Raw genomic sequence first — 14,992 nt, forward strand, 5'->3', positions numbered from 1 at the left:
CATAGTTCTTAAGTTTAAAAGATCTTATGCAATCTCTCTTTTTTTTGTAGAACTTCTCTACCTCTCCATGCTTTGCAACAAGTGTTGCTACTTAAGCAGAAGTCATCTTCATGGTGTCTTTTGCTTTTGCTCATAAATGATCTCTGTATAATAAAATGACCAAGAATTGTATAACTTTGAAGCACATAATAAAGTCAGCTTTTCTAACTACCTCCAAAGGGAACCTGTAAAGCCAGCCTTCCACTTAGCTATAACTTGCTTATGTCTTTCAGTTTCAGTTATTTATTAAAAATGTCAGTGTGGTATAATGCAATTCCTCTGTATCACCAGTGATTTGGACAAAGATTACACATTTATAGTACCAACTGATGAATTAGTGTTTAGAGCTAGGCTTAAAAGACTATAACTTATACAGTTCTCTTTTTTCTTTGAATGTTTACATGTTCGTGTTTAAAAATATGATAAAAAAATTTTTTTACGATTATTAGCCCTCTGTCCTTGTTTCTGCAATTCTACTACCATCTCTTAGGGAGATAGTAGATAACACAATAGTGTTAGCTCTAGAGTAAGAGAAGGCAAGTTCATATCTGACACTCTATGACCTTGGGCAAATTACTTAAACTTCCTGGGCCTCAAGTTTCCTCGTCTTTAAGATGAGGGGGTGGAACATGATAACCTTAGGAGTTCTTTCCAGCTTTAGATGTATAATTCTATCTTGTATTTTTCTTTTTTTTTTTTACTTTAATGCACTTCCATCACCAAAGAAATCTTACAAGCTTAAGTTGAATAAATAAGGTCTACTCAGAAGTCTGGCCATTGAATGAGTTCTCAGTCTCCCTCATTGCCCTAAAATCCCCAGATCAGTTTTAGTTAAAACTGCTGTATAGTCATCTACTATCTTGTACTTGTAAGTTTATTCCCAACATTCTTGTACATATATATGTTTTGTCATCAGCATGCCAGTGTGTAATGAGAATCTCTCAGTGATCTTTCCCGGCTTTTTGTCTTCTGCAAATTTGACAAAGATGACATCTATGCCTTTATTCAAATCATTGATTAAAATGTTGAATAGCACTAGACCAGGAATAGATCCCTGGGACACTACACTACATTGAAGACTTCTTTGCAAGTTGCTTTTGAATCCTAAAAGAATTTCAGCATTGAAAGGTAGGTTTAAGAAGTGACTGACCACAAATAGTAGATTCATTTTGCTGAAATTTCAGTAAACTGTATCTACAGCGTTCCCCTTTCATTTGTTACCCTATTGACAATTAGATTAGTCTGGTATCACTTGTTTTCAGTTATGCCATGATTTTTGATCTCACCACTTCTCTATGTTCCCTAATCTCTGCAATAGTCCATTCTAGTATTTTGCTAGGAATCAAAGTGAAGGTCACAGGCCTTTTAGTTTAGAAAGTCAATGTTCTTTAATTTTTTTTGAAAACTAGGTCAGCATTTGGCTTTCTCCAACCCCTGACATATCCTGCTGTACTTTTTCTTTTCTACACCCATTGAATTTGTAAAGTTTTGAGTATATTATTAACTCCTGCAAATTTTATGAGAGTATAAACACAAAAATTGCCAGTTTGGGCTCTAATAGAGAAATTTCTTAACAGAAGCATTAATAAGAATTGAGTAGATCTACCTTCTTTGCATTGTCCTGAAGAATGTTAGGCCATATTGTAAGAGAGGAACTTGGACTTAACCTGCCATAAGGAAGAGAGAAGCAGATTTTTCAGGCTAAAGGACCAACTGGAATGGGGGAAGGGCAGGAAGGAGAGAGAGTTCTGAAGGAAGAAGAGAGGAAGTTAGAGGATCTGGACAGTTGAGAACTGACTTCTTTCTGGGAAGCCCAACAGAAAGGAGGACCTGAGTGGACCTCTGGACTAACACCCTCCTTTTGTGACTCCTGACCCAGTTCCAGAGAAGACAAGCTGAGTGAACAGGACTTGAACAGGAAACTTCACTATAAGAATTCCTCTGAATCCCCTGAAGTCCTTGAGCTTGTTATAATGGCCAAGGCAGCTAGAAAGTCAGGACGTCTTCACATCTGACCCCAGAGGTGGGGGGATCAGGCAAGCAAAGCCTGATTTTGCCAGACTTTGGGGAAAAAGGGGTTCAGTTATATCTAGGGACTTTTCACTCCCTCTTCCCCAATACCTCATTCCCCAATTCAGTTGCCCTTCATTTTTCCCTTAGTCTAAAGGATTCTAAGGCTTAGAATAAACAGCTGTTCATAAGAGCAAGTGACTGGCTTCTTAGTATCTAAGAGAGGAAGGGGACTTTGAAGATTGGGGGGAGGAAAGTTGAGAGAAGGAAAAGCTATTTGTATCATTTTTTTCAACCAAGTCTCTGAGGGAACACAAGTTTGTGATTTTGAAGGCAGCCAGAGTGGGGTTTGCCAGGGAGAAGAGAGAGGGGAAAATCAATCCATTCCCTTTCTCTTTTTACTCCATTCCACCTCTACCTCACTCTGGTCCTGATCCAGTAGGGGGAGACTCCATTTTCTCCCTGCTCTTATATTCGACATTCAAGAATAAAGGATCTGCAAGAATACAGCTTATAGCTTCTGGGGCAAGCTCAAAGGGAAAGCCAAATGAATACAACATTCATCCCCAGGCTGCCAATTGAGGCAGCCCAAGACTCTTGAGAGAAAAGCCCCGTCCTTTGATCTCAAAAATATCTTTGCAAACTGCTACCAAAGAAGAGGGCAAAAACCACCCTTAAGAACCAGTCCCTAAGAAATCAGACATTGTCCACAGTTGTAAGATAGAGAGAGACACAAACACAAAAATACATATCATGCCTCATACGTTAAATGCCAAATTGCCTCAACTAGCCCAAAAGACGCAAATTCAGAAAATGCCCCACACTGTACATAAGATATACAGACCCAAAGTGAAGTTGACATGAATAGGGAATAAGCTACTGAGAGCCCAGAACACAGTGATGCTGAAACATAAATAATGACAGAAGAGACTGATTATAAGCCTAAAAGCAGAAAAAAACCCTTACTCTGTCCCTATCTCTATCTCTCACTCTCACTATCTCTGAACAAGAAAGAAAACACACACACACACACACACACACACACACACACACACACACACACACACACAAAATATGAATCTGCTTCTCTCTTCCTTCTGGCAGGTTAAGTCCAAGTTCCTCTCTTACAATATGAAGAAATCCAGGAAGAGTAGGAAACATGATTCAATATCTATAGGGACAGAAACTAAAATAATGTTATCATTAGACAGGAAAAGTTTTTCAGAAGCAAAAGTAAGGAGTAAGAATTAAATAATTGAGAAAACATCATAGAGGAAGTAGATAATATCAATTAGATAAGTTTGTTTCAGACAACTTTTCAGGAGAGTATTCTTTTAGAGTAATGATATATTAACTATGAAAATGGAAATTAGTAATTAGACATATCCTAGAATACCATAAAAGTAGGGCTGGGAGTCTGGCAATGGTGACCAAAATTGTAGCCCAATAGTAGTCATCAAGTATGGTTTACAAAACAACTGACATAACTAGTAATTAATCTCTTTTATTAGAACTACTAAAAATTATTGAGATTGACAGATTTTATTCACTTCCTACCCTACCCATTGTCAAACAGCTGATCATCAGTTTTTTTGCCTATTGCTTTACTAAGGGAAGAAGGGAATTGCAAATGAAACCTGTCATTTGATATCCTGCCATTTAAAAGGAATTGGGAAGAATATGAACCTGTCCCCTATCTGTTATCTTATCCTTATATCTGATCCTTGAAAAAAACCATACCTGTGTCTATGTCTTAGTATATCTTTCTCGTTGGGGTTTATTTTTTCTTTGGTGTTTGTTTTTAAAAAAATACTTAACTGAAATTCTATAGGCAACTCAAAATGAACTTTGGTAAATTTAAGATAGCCACCAGATGGCAGTATGTTACATAGACAAAATTCAAATATTGCTCTATTGTAATGGGAAGGCATTTCAATATTTTTGTACTTCTATGTATTTTAACTGTGTATATGTGTTTTTGTATCAGATCCCTTGGTATTATGTGTTTCTTCTTTATCTCCTTTTTTTTTTGATGATCTGTTTTAAAGTAGCTTATTACCTTGAGGTCTTATGCTATTCATTTTCTATGCTTATTTAGTCTGGGAACTATTGGCGCGCGCGCGCGTGCGTGCGTGCGTGCGTGCGTGTGTTCCTCTGCCAGATTGTTAGTTCAGCAAGAGCAAGTACAGTGTTGTCTTCTTGTTTTGTAAAAAAAATCTACCTATAAAAGTGTTATATGATGTGGGTAAAATATTTAAAAGCAAAAATTATAAGCATATATGTATATATACCTAGGCAACATCAGATAAAGTTTCTGTGTTTTATTGGTGGCATGCAGGTATTTCCCAGAACTTGGAAAATCTTGCAAATAGGCAAGAGGAGTAATGGCTAGAAGAAAAGAACTTGGAATTTAATCAAAATGACCTGGAGATGGCAATTATTTTTACCTTAATGTTTTTAATATTAAGGAAGAAGAAATGTTGAAAGGATCAACAGAAGCAAAAGGCTCATTGCCATTGACTTATCTATATGGCACTTTAAGAAATTGTACATTGTTGGTTTAATGTTGACCAATATCAGTTAAGAGATAAAATGACAGGGGCCAGACTTAGGGGCAGAAAGATATGGGTTCAGGTTCCTTTTCTGAAATATATGGGTCGTGTTGACCCTGTAACTTAACCTTACAGTATTCTTGGCAACTCTCTAAGACAAATTTGGCTTTTTGTTTTTAATTGACTGTTAATTTAAATTGTCAAGTGTTTTAGCTTCCCACAAAAGCACATGCTCCATTTTGTAGTCATTAATACTCTCTATGACCCTTTTGTTAAAGATTTTATACTGATTTAATTTTTATAGGATTGGACCGAATGCTAATTAAAAATTCATGCAAATTAAGTGAGCATAGACTTAGAGCTGAAGATTGTCAACGGTTTAATCTGCTACTTTCTAGATAAGGAAACTGAAATCCAGAAGGTTTGAATATCTATATCAGATCACTTGCTGTCCCAGGGAGAAGGAACAGATGAGAATGAGGGAAATTGGGAAGAAAAGAATTCAGAACTCAAAATTTTTAACGTTTAATGTTAATTAATGTTACATGTAATTGTGGGAAGATTATATTAAATAAGTAAATATATTTCTACATTTAGACTACTCACCTAGCTTCTTAATCAAATCTGATTGCACTTTCTTTGATTGCTGAGATATCACAGTGAATGGTAATCACTGTACTTAAGTTCTTATACAGTGAAGCTAGAAAGATTTGTTCAGTCCTACAACTAATACCACACTGCTGGGTTTTTGTATTTTGAATTCTTGTCCTTTGTCTTCCCTTACTTTTAGTTGTCTGTTTATTGTGGCCAGTGTCAGTTAGCTTGCTCTTTGAAACTCTACTTCACCATTACCCTATTTTGAATTTTTTGTGAAAGTCACCTGATTGTTTTAGAAATCATATCTAAAAGGGGTTTGTAAGCTTTCATTAAACATCTGCCATATGCCAGACACTGCTAAATGCTGGAGATAGATACAAAGAAGGGCAAAAGATAGTCTGTGAGTAGATGCTAACTGAGAATCTTTCCTGTTTAAGTGTATGAGTGTTTAACATATGGACTTTGTGCTATCTTCCTTGATTTCTCAGAGGTTTTTGTTGCTTCATGGTTCTTCAGTATTTTCCAAGTCATAAAAATTGTATAAATGGCATTTGGCTAAGTAAAATGTTACTGTAGTTGTTATGAAATAAGATTTGGGGCAAGATTATTTCCAATTGAAATTCTCTAAGTAGTTTCTTACTTATTTTAAATAGCAATGGTAAGAGTTTTCAGTTTTGACATGGTTATTTTATCAGTTTATCCTCATTCTTTGGTACATTTGAATTACCTGTATATTGCTTGTCCCATAATGAGTAAACCATTTTTGCAAATAAGCCACATAGGATATGTCCTATTCCCATAGAAGTCAGCATTTTATAAAATTCGATCATAAATTATCGTTTTCCAAGGCTAAATAAAATTTTTTAAATAATTCTGCTACCTAAGTCAAATTAGTTTTGCTAAATATTAAGAATTTGTTAAATATCTTTTTTTTTTTAACCCTTACCATCCATCTTAGAGTCAATACTGTGTATTGGCTCCAAGGCAAAAGAGTGGTAAGGGCTAGGCAATGGGGTTAAGGGACTTGCCCAGGGTCACATAGCTGGGAAGTGTCTGAGGCCAGATTTGAGCCTAGGACCTCCCATCTCTAGGCCTGGCTCTCAATCCACTGAGCCACCCAGCTGCCCTGTTAAATATCTTCTTGTTCTCAAAGTGTGCCCTGCTCAATTTGAAGCCATAATTTACTTCAAATAGATAATATTTTCAAAAACTTATCCAAGGATAGTTTTGAGAGCTCTACCATCAACTGGTACAGTGTATCTTGTCATTTAGAGGCCTAAAAATACTTTTTTCCCCATGGAAATCTTAATAGAATATGAAATAATCACAATGAAACATCATTATTGTATAGAGAATTTATCTGTTGTATAGAAAGAATATAGGATTTTGACTCAAAAGATCTGGGTTTAAATCCCTCCTCCAATTTCATTAATTCATTGGCCTGTATTACAAGTCATTTACTTTCAGTGAGCTTTATTTAGGTTCCTCATCTACAAAATGAGTACTGATAGTTATACAACCTGCTTTACAGGATCATTGTGAAGTTCAGATAAGATAATTTTTAAAGTGAGACAAGTAGATAGCATAGTGGCCTGGAGTCTGGACAGCCAGGGTTCAAATATGACCTCAGACACATCCTAACTCTGTGACCCTGTGCAAGTCACTTGACCCTATTGCCTAGCCCTTACTGTTCTTCTCTCCTGGAATTGATATTTGTATTGCTTCTAAGAAGGTACGGACTTGTAATAATAATAATAATATGCAAAGCATTTTCTAAGACATAAAGTGCTATATAAGTGATATTTGTTAAATAAAGAGTTCTCCTTTTGAGGTGTTGAATTTTATTGTTGAATAATGTTACTTACCATTTTCAGGAATTTAGCATTTCTCTGTGTTAGGATTGGGATTTGAAAAAGCTCTTACTTTTTTCTTCTAATTGCCACCCAGGCAAGTTCTTGCACACTGGCAGCTGATACATCAATTTTCCTTTTTCTAAAGGCTGCTTGAGGTTATAGGAGCTAGGGGGGAAAGTATCCAGAATAATTTTATTGTAATGAAAGCAGTCCTGTACAATGAATGTGAGTAGTCTATGTCTTCTGCCTGTAAAATACACACATCTTTAGTCCATTAGTTATATGGGTGCACTTCAAAGTTTTTACCAAGTGAAATATTATAGACTAAGTATAATAAATTTATTAGTGACTCATGAAATTTTAAATAGCAAAGTTTTCTTGATTCAGTTGCACCATTTTAATTTCAAAAAGATTCAGTTACCTTAGCAAGAGGACTCTTTAGTTACATAATTTGACACATTTTACAACAGCAACCAAAATTTGCATTCAAAGTGAAATTATAACACATTTTCCAGGGCTTAAGGTTCTTATGTTTTAGTTGTATATGAAAAATTGTTGCCTCCAAGAACTCTAGCTTTGTGAATTTTAAAAGTCTTTCACTGTAGTTTTTAATCAGTCAGGTTTATACAGCTATCATAATAATTGAAATGTTATTGGAAATAAAGATGATGAGGGGTTTTCCCCTTTTTCTATGGGAAAACTTCAATTTTGAGGAATGTGACTCAAATTCAAAGTTGGATAAAGACCAATTTTTCCTTTGTAACTCCAGCACACATTTGAAAAACGTACTCACTTCCCAAGTGCCTTGTGAATCTGCAATGATTAATTCTTCTCATTATTTTGCTACAAATTCTCATGACCCTCTGTGATGATTTGATCACCCACTTAGAGTTTATGCATATTCATATCTCTCCACTCCTTCCACAGTGGTTCAAGTCTCCTTCACTAGCTATGGTGTGTGCTTGGTGCAGTAATTGAGCTGCAGTGGATTGATTACTCTGGGGAGCCATAAGGCCTTTAAAGGTGAAAACATATCAGTCCTGTTAATTAGGAAACAAAGCTCTGGTGGCAAGTTCAGCAGTCAAATGCTTCTAGTATAGAAATGACGATGGGGTACGATTTGTTCCTCTCCGTGAATCCTGTTTACTTTTTTTATGTTTGAGTTAGATCCATAGCAGTAGTAGTGGGCTACTGCTGAGGGATAGAACCCTTGCATGAATTTTCATAAACTCAGGTTGAAGGAATTCTATATGTATGCATTATTGACAGTATTAACTACAATTTTTCAGATCTTCAAATACAATGTTCTCTAGCTGTTATTGAGTTTATATGCCTATCTCCAAGTATTTTTTACACTATGTCCCATTTCTATTTAAAGGTTCATGTTCTGGATTTAATTTTAGTGTAGATTAATTGAAAATACAAATTAGTCATATTGTGGGAGAAAATGTTAATTTTATTCAAGGTGGTATAAAATTTGTCAATTTTTTTTCTTGACCCTGCTGCGGGCCTATCCTTTAAAACTGAATATTACTGCTGTAATCCTAGTAGAAGACTGCTTTTTTAAACAATCTTTTTGATTAAAATTGTAGTCTAGTTGAGAGATTACAATTGATACTGCAAAAAGTGGTGCTTTTTACATACGTTAAATTGTCTACACCCTTTATAACTAGGTATTTTGTTTCTGTATTTGCAAATTGTTTTCATCTTTTTTTTTTAATAAACCATAGGTGTTTATTTTTTTTTTCAAAGAATCTAATCTTTAGGGGGGTTGTGTTTTTTTTTTTTTAGGCATTTATTAATACAGCGAAAGAAATTTATGAAAAAATTCAAGAAGGAGTTTTTGACATTAATAATGAGGTAATTTCTTTTATTGTCTGATATTTAGGTTCAAGATAAAAAACAAAAACAGCATGAAATGTCGATTCTAGAATGCATGAATCTCATTACAAAAATCTTTTAACATTATATAATTTGAGCAAAAACCAACATGTCACAAGGTTTTGATAACCACATTAAATACCTAAGTTTTATATTTGCAAGTTTATGCTTGCCATTATTGTAGAGTTGCTAAAAGTTGTGATAAAAATGGATTAAAGTAAGTGACCCTATCCATCCATGAGCCAACACAAAATAATATAAATCCCCCAAAGAGGAAAGAAAATCCACTTTCATTCACTTGTCCATATGGTGTCATCTGCTTCTAGGAATAATTTTCTAGCATATAGGTGAAGAGAGGCCATGTTGCTAATAACAGATGTACTACTCTCTGGGCTATCCATTGTATATGGAAAATTTCACAAAACACAACACATCAGGTTTTCAGGAGGCTGACTTACTGCATTGTAGTATGTTGTGAGTTTAAATAAAATTATGTTAAGCAGATTTTAGTCACTACATTATGAAAAGTGTACTATATAAAGTATACAACCGGAAGTTTTTGCCTGAAGTTACGTTTAACCCAAGGAGCTAAGCCTCACTGCACACTGATCATATAATACATTTTAGAATTTTACAAAGGATCTATCATGTAGCCCCTATAAGAATCAGCTCTGTTCAAGAGGAACTAAATCATTTAATTAATTACCTTTGGAGTGTCCTACACATAGTAGTGCACTGTTGATTATTTATTAAATAGCCTCGTATTCCTATTACATTAACGTTTCATTCTGCTGAAATTTTGGTGCTTGTACAGTTAGAGGAAGAAAAAGAAAGATTTTTCCAGCAATTTTAAAAGTTAGGAAAACACTGTATAGGGAAGCTACAGCAGCTGTTTATACCCCATGGCCTATGCATAAATGAGGCTTTAATTATTTCAACAATATTCCTCTATGTACAATACTGTCATATACTTTTTTTCTAAAGAACAAAGCAAATTCCTTGTATTTTATGATAGATGCATTCATACTTGTAAATCTTTATGGTTTTAAAAATAATGCCCTTTTAAAATTTATTAATGTGACCAAGAACTTGTTGTTTTAAAGGAGATGCCATTCAGAGACTGATGCCATATAAATTGAACAGTAATTGGGGCCTCTATTTAAAAAGGCCCCTTCATTGTTTCTGTCTAGTTTCATATAGTAGCTGACTGCTTTACTGTGCCTTATGGAGCTTTGATTGCAATATGCTGTCAAGAGCCAACAGTCCGTGCTATTTATTTGGCTTAATGCCAAGTCTGGCTCCTTGATTCCTCAAGAAGTTGCTACCAGCCCAGAGGGGGCAAAACCAATGAGCCATAGGGCATGCTTTTTATTAAAGAGGAGTCAAAAGAGCGAAAAGAAACCACATCAGCTGCTGTCAATACTGAGCTAGTGCCAGAAACCCCAAGGCTACTAGTGTTGCAGAACAACTGCCAAGCACTATAAATCTGAGATTTACTGTGACGCAAAGTTTCCTTAAGAGCTTAATTTCTGAAGCTACTGTATTACTTTTCTCAAAGTGCTGTATTTTTAGGTAAAATCCACTTGAGGGAGTGAGGGTTAAGATATAAGTGTGAGTTTGATGAATGAAAGAAATCCGCTGTGTGTGGGTTCTTGGCCAGTTGCCATGTCTTTGGGGATCATAGAAATTATTGATGACACAGAACACTCGTATGCCCTTAGACTGTACAGCTGATTCAACATGCAACAGAAATGCTGCAAAGAAAGGAGACATTTTATATTGTATTATATATAGCAGCATGGGCTTCTGAGTATTTTTCTTTTTGAAAGTTTATTTGAAATAAAATTATTTTTAAGATTTTACATTACAAGAAACTCATATTCCACATATTTCAGCAGCCATTTACTCTGGGCCTGTTCTGGTTAGCAAGTATTTTTTTTAATAAAATGCCACAGTGTTTTGGTTTTTTTTTTTTAAGAGGAAAGGTCCTCGTTATCAATTTAACATTTCTGATTATGACTAGATATTGTTTGGTATGAGTACTTGCTAAACTTCCTTAGGTGGCAAGTCAAATGACACAAAGGGAAGACTTAACTAAAAATCTGATTTTATGTATTGCAGGCTTGGTTTTTCCCAGATGAAATTCACTGTTTCCCCCCCCTTTTAATTATTTCAGGCAAATGGCATTAAAATCGGTCCTCAGCATGCCGCTACTAATGCAACACACGCTGGCAGTCAGGGAGGACAACAAGCTGGTGGAGGCTGCTGTTGAGCCTATTTTTACTTTCTAGCTGCCTGAATGGGGCCTACTAACTTGTTTCACCCTATCTCCCACTGCTCAGCTGAGACATGAAACTATTGTGAAATGGCTTTATGTCACAGAAGACTTTATCCTTCAAATTCTTGTATAACTTTGAATAAATGGTTAATGTTCACTTAAAAGACAGATTTTGGAAATTGTATTCATATATATTTGCATTTGATTTCTAGTTTAATTGATGTGATTATTTTTGTTAAATGTTGTCTTGTGCCCTTGACTACAAACTGAATTGTATTAAACACTACAAAAGTCATTGGAGTATTTTAAATCAGTTTGTGTAGTTAGGTTTCCCAAGCACCTCTGGTTACCTATTGTTTATTATTGTAGAACTGTCCTCAAAAAGTTTAATTTTCAAGACTATAAAGAAAAACAGAAGGTCGCTTTTAATTCTGTATTTATCATTTACTTTCTGTATATATAGTTTAATAACCTGCTTGGGTGTATTTGCCAAGCTAGAATTCTTTGATGCATTTGCATAAAGTCTATACTGTTTAGAGCTTGAAGATGATGACTACGGAAGCATCGTTAGGAATTGCTTGGACCCAGAATTTTTAACCTTTTCGACATTGTTAGCATGTTCATCTTTTTCTCGTTACTATCCAAGTCCAAGAAGAATGCTTGATGTATATTACTAAAAGCTATATATATTATATATATATATAATATATGTTAACCTCTTTTAATGCCAAATGTTTGCTGTTTAAACACAATTTCCATTACACCTCTTCAGAAATGCATTAGTTGTTTGCCTTAATGAATACTGTAGATAAAATTACAGTATGAGTACAAAAATAAAAGAGGAATTAATGTGTCAAAATAGCACCGCGAAGAATTACTATCCAGATTCAGTGACACATTATGAGGACTTCAATCTTTTTTCTGAAACACAATAATGTTTTCTTTGTTTTTCATTTATTAACATGATTTCTAAGTACATTTTCCATGCAGGACAGTTTTCCAGCCTAGATGTACAGTGAATGTGTAAAGTTTTTCTTTTAGTGGCAACCTGTAATCTTTGATATATGGTAAGCATCTTGTCTGTTTTCAAAGGGGGTATGACAATAAATCTACCAGATGAAAAATCCTGATAGAAATACAAGAGCGGAAGAGCTTTGGTAATTGGTTAAATATGATGGGTTTATCTTTTTTCCTTTCTCTTTCCCTTGACCTATAATGAAATTGTTTTAGCAGTGCAAAATAAAATCCTATGTGTAAAAGTATTCTTTTCTTATTATACCACATCTTTTTAAAATTGCACATGGTTTTGAAAATCCATTACCATTTTCCACAAGTATTTGGATAAGCAAAAATATCAGAGTGCTCATGAACCTCAAATTGGATTTATGTTCTCTGCTAACAAGTGTACTCTAAAATCATTAATACCTACTTTCCATTCCCCATTTTAGCATTTTGAGAATTAATGTGGAGGAGGAGCAACTTTTATATTTGTAATTTATCAAAAGTTTAGCTTTTTAAAATTAGACATCTTGAGTTTTTGTTGTTTGTTTGTTTTTTAAGTGCAAATTTATGCCTTTCAGGCTCAAAGCAACAGAAAGTAGTTTTGCCTGAAAGAGGTAGAAGTTATTTTGATTGCATTCACAGACACTTACACATACTGATCTGACCTGAAGATATATCAGTTGGGCAATACTTCTTGTGGGAAATGGCCTGAAGTTATGTCATAATTTTATTTTAACCAGCTCTCAAAAATAAAGAACAAAGCATAGTGATTTCATGTAAATTGTCATTAAATGTTTCACCCATGTGTCACCAGGCTAATGTGAACTTTTATTTAAAACATATATCTAGATTATCTATTGATGCTATAAATATGTCTAATATTGGTCTGAAGATGTTGTGTGGTCATAGGCAAAACACTTTGCCTTTCTGGGCCTGGTTCCTTATCTGCATAATGGCGATGTCAGATTACAAATCTCTAAATTCTTGTACAGCTTTAGAATGAGGTGATTCCAATTGATACCCTGATGAAATAGCTATAAATAGTCCTCTAAGACAACATCCCTGCCCACTTTCTGTTGTAGTGGATGAAGATTCTGTGCAAGTGTTAGGTTCTGGGCTATTAAATGCATCAAGTTTGGTATGCTGCTTCTTGCCCTGTTATAGAGGAAAGAAAGGTAAAGGACCTTTTTATAAGTCAGAACTCAAATTCAGGAAGTCTACTTGCCTCTACCAACCTCAATCTTCCCTTATTTTCTGGCAGAAACTGATGTGCCTAGAAATACATGCCTAATGATAATAAGAGCTCCCATTTATAGTACTCTTTAACATTTACGAAGTGCTTTCCATATGAAAGCCCCATGACTTAGGCACCGAAGGTATTATTCTTTCCATTTAACTGATAAGATGACAGGCTCAGAAACATGGTCACTTGCCCATGAAAATGAAGCTAGTAATTCTCAAAACAAGGATTTGATCCACCTGGGTGTCCTGATTCTGAATCGGGCTGTAGAGTCTTATGCATATAGACTTTCCACTATACTACTGCTGCTGTTTAGCTCTTTATGGTTTGTTACTTATGCAAAAAGCCTTGTTTTATGCAGTTTCAGTCAAACAGTGCACATTATTAACCTCCTTTACCTAAATGAGTAGATGTAATTAAATACAATTTCAATTTATGAAATACAAACTCTTATTGTCTTAAGCTTCTAGACTATTTGGTCCTTTTATGCCACTATCATACAGAAACTTTTTAGTAATGATGGCAGTTGTCAATTAGTCTTTCTATACTCTGGTGCAATTATTTCATTTCTTTAGTATATGGTGGAAAGTTATTTAAAATTTTGGAAAATTGTTTTACAGGCTCCAAAGCAGTTTAATACATTTATAACAGTATTGCAACATGTTGCAAGTTTTCTCTATAAGGCTCCCTATATGCTATTCTAACAAATTTGGAAGTTCTTATGGATTTATAGCTCTGAGCAGCTACAGTATTTTAGCAATTTAAAACTTGATTCAGTAGAAAGCTATTGGCTTAAAGGCAGCTGCTTCTAGTCGTGCATTATAAACTAGGGGAAAAAATTACGAAATGGCCTTTTTACACACAGTTGCTTTTGAGAATAATTTTGAAATTACCTGTACAATTGGAGAATACAGTCTATTTCTATTTGTCTGCTCTCATGGTGGGGGGAGGGGGATACAAATAATCCTAAACCAATCCCACTTCTAGCTCTGTTGTGATTTGCAGTTTGAGATCTAGTCAAAGTGATAAGGGAAATAAGGCTATGGATAACCTATCATTGTAGAGAGTTGACTGTGTTAGTAAAAACTAATGTTTCAACACTTATTGGGTTCAGAGGGGAGTCTATATTACCACATTTCTCAAGAAAAAAGTTTATTCCATGTACTTGGGCTGGATTCTCCAAATCACCTGTTGTCACTTTTCTAGAAGTATGGGTCTGTAAAATATAACATTGTACCTGATTATGGAAATTATATAAAAATTAGTTTAACCCCTTGAAAGAGTATTTAGTATTATTCTGTTGTCATTGTATATTTGCCTAGATATTAATTTCTTTTGGTAGAACTAACTTCAACAGACTTTTGAAACATTGTGTGTACTAGGTTTCGAATCGGTCAACAAGGATTTATTAAGCATCTACAATGTGCTTTAGGCCCTAGAAATACAGAGACAAAAGTGAAATGGTTTTCTGCCTTCTAGAAGTTTACATTCTGTCAAGGAGATAAATACATCTCTGGTTATATACTAAGTAAATTAGTGT

At 34.7% G+C, this 14,992-nt stretch overlaps 1 protein-coding gene across 1 annotated transcript in view; it reads left to right on the plus strand.

The window, feature by feature from the left end:
- The window catches only part of RAB2A (RAB2A, member RAS oncogene family), a 113,506-nt gene extending 98,774 nt beyond the window's left edge, over window positions 1-14,732 (plus strand). Inside the window, exons 7-8 of the mRNA XM_001379394.5 lie at window positions 8,843-8,911; window positions 11,109-14,732. Coding sequence (XP_001379431.3) covers window positions 8,843-8,911; window positions 11,109-11,204 — 165 coding nt within the window. The 3' untranslated portion in view covers window positions 11,205-14,732. The remainder of the gene's footprint in view (window positions 1-8,842; window positions 8,912-11,108) is intronic.
- The last annotated feature ends 260 nt before the right edge of the window (window positions 14,733-14,992 follow it).

This window comes from Monodelphis domestica, chromosome 3, assembly GCF_027887165.1.
Source record: "Monodelphis domestica isolate mMonDom1 chromosome 3, mMonDom1.pri, whole genome shotgun sequence".
NCBI lineage: Eukaryota > Metazoa > Chordata > Mammalia > Didelphimorphia > Didelphidae > Monodelphis > Monodelphis domestica.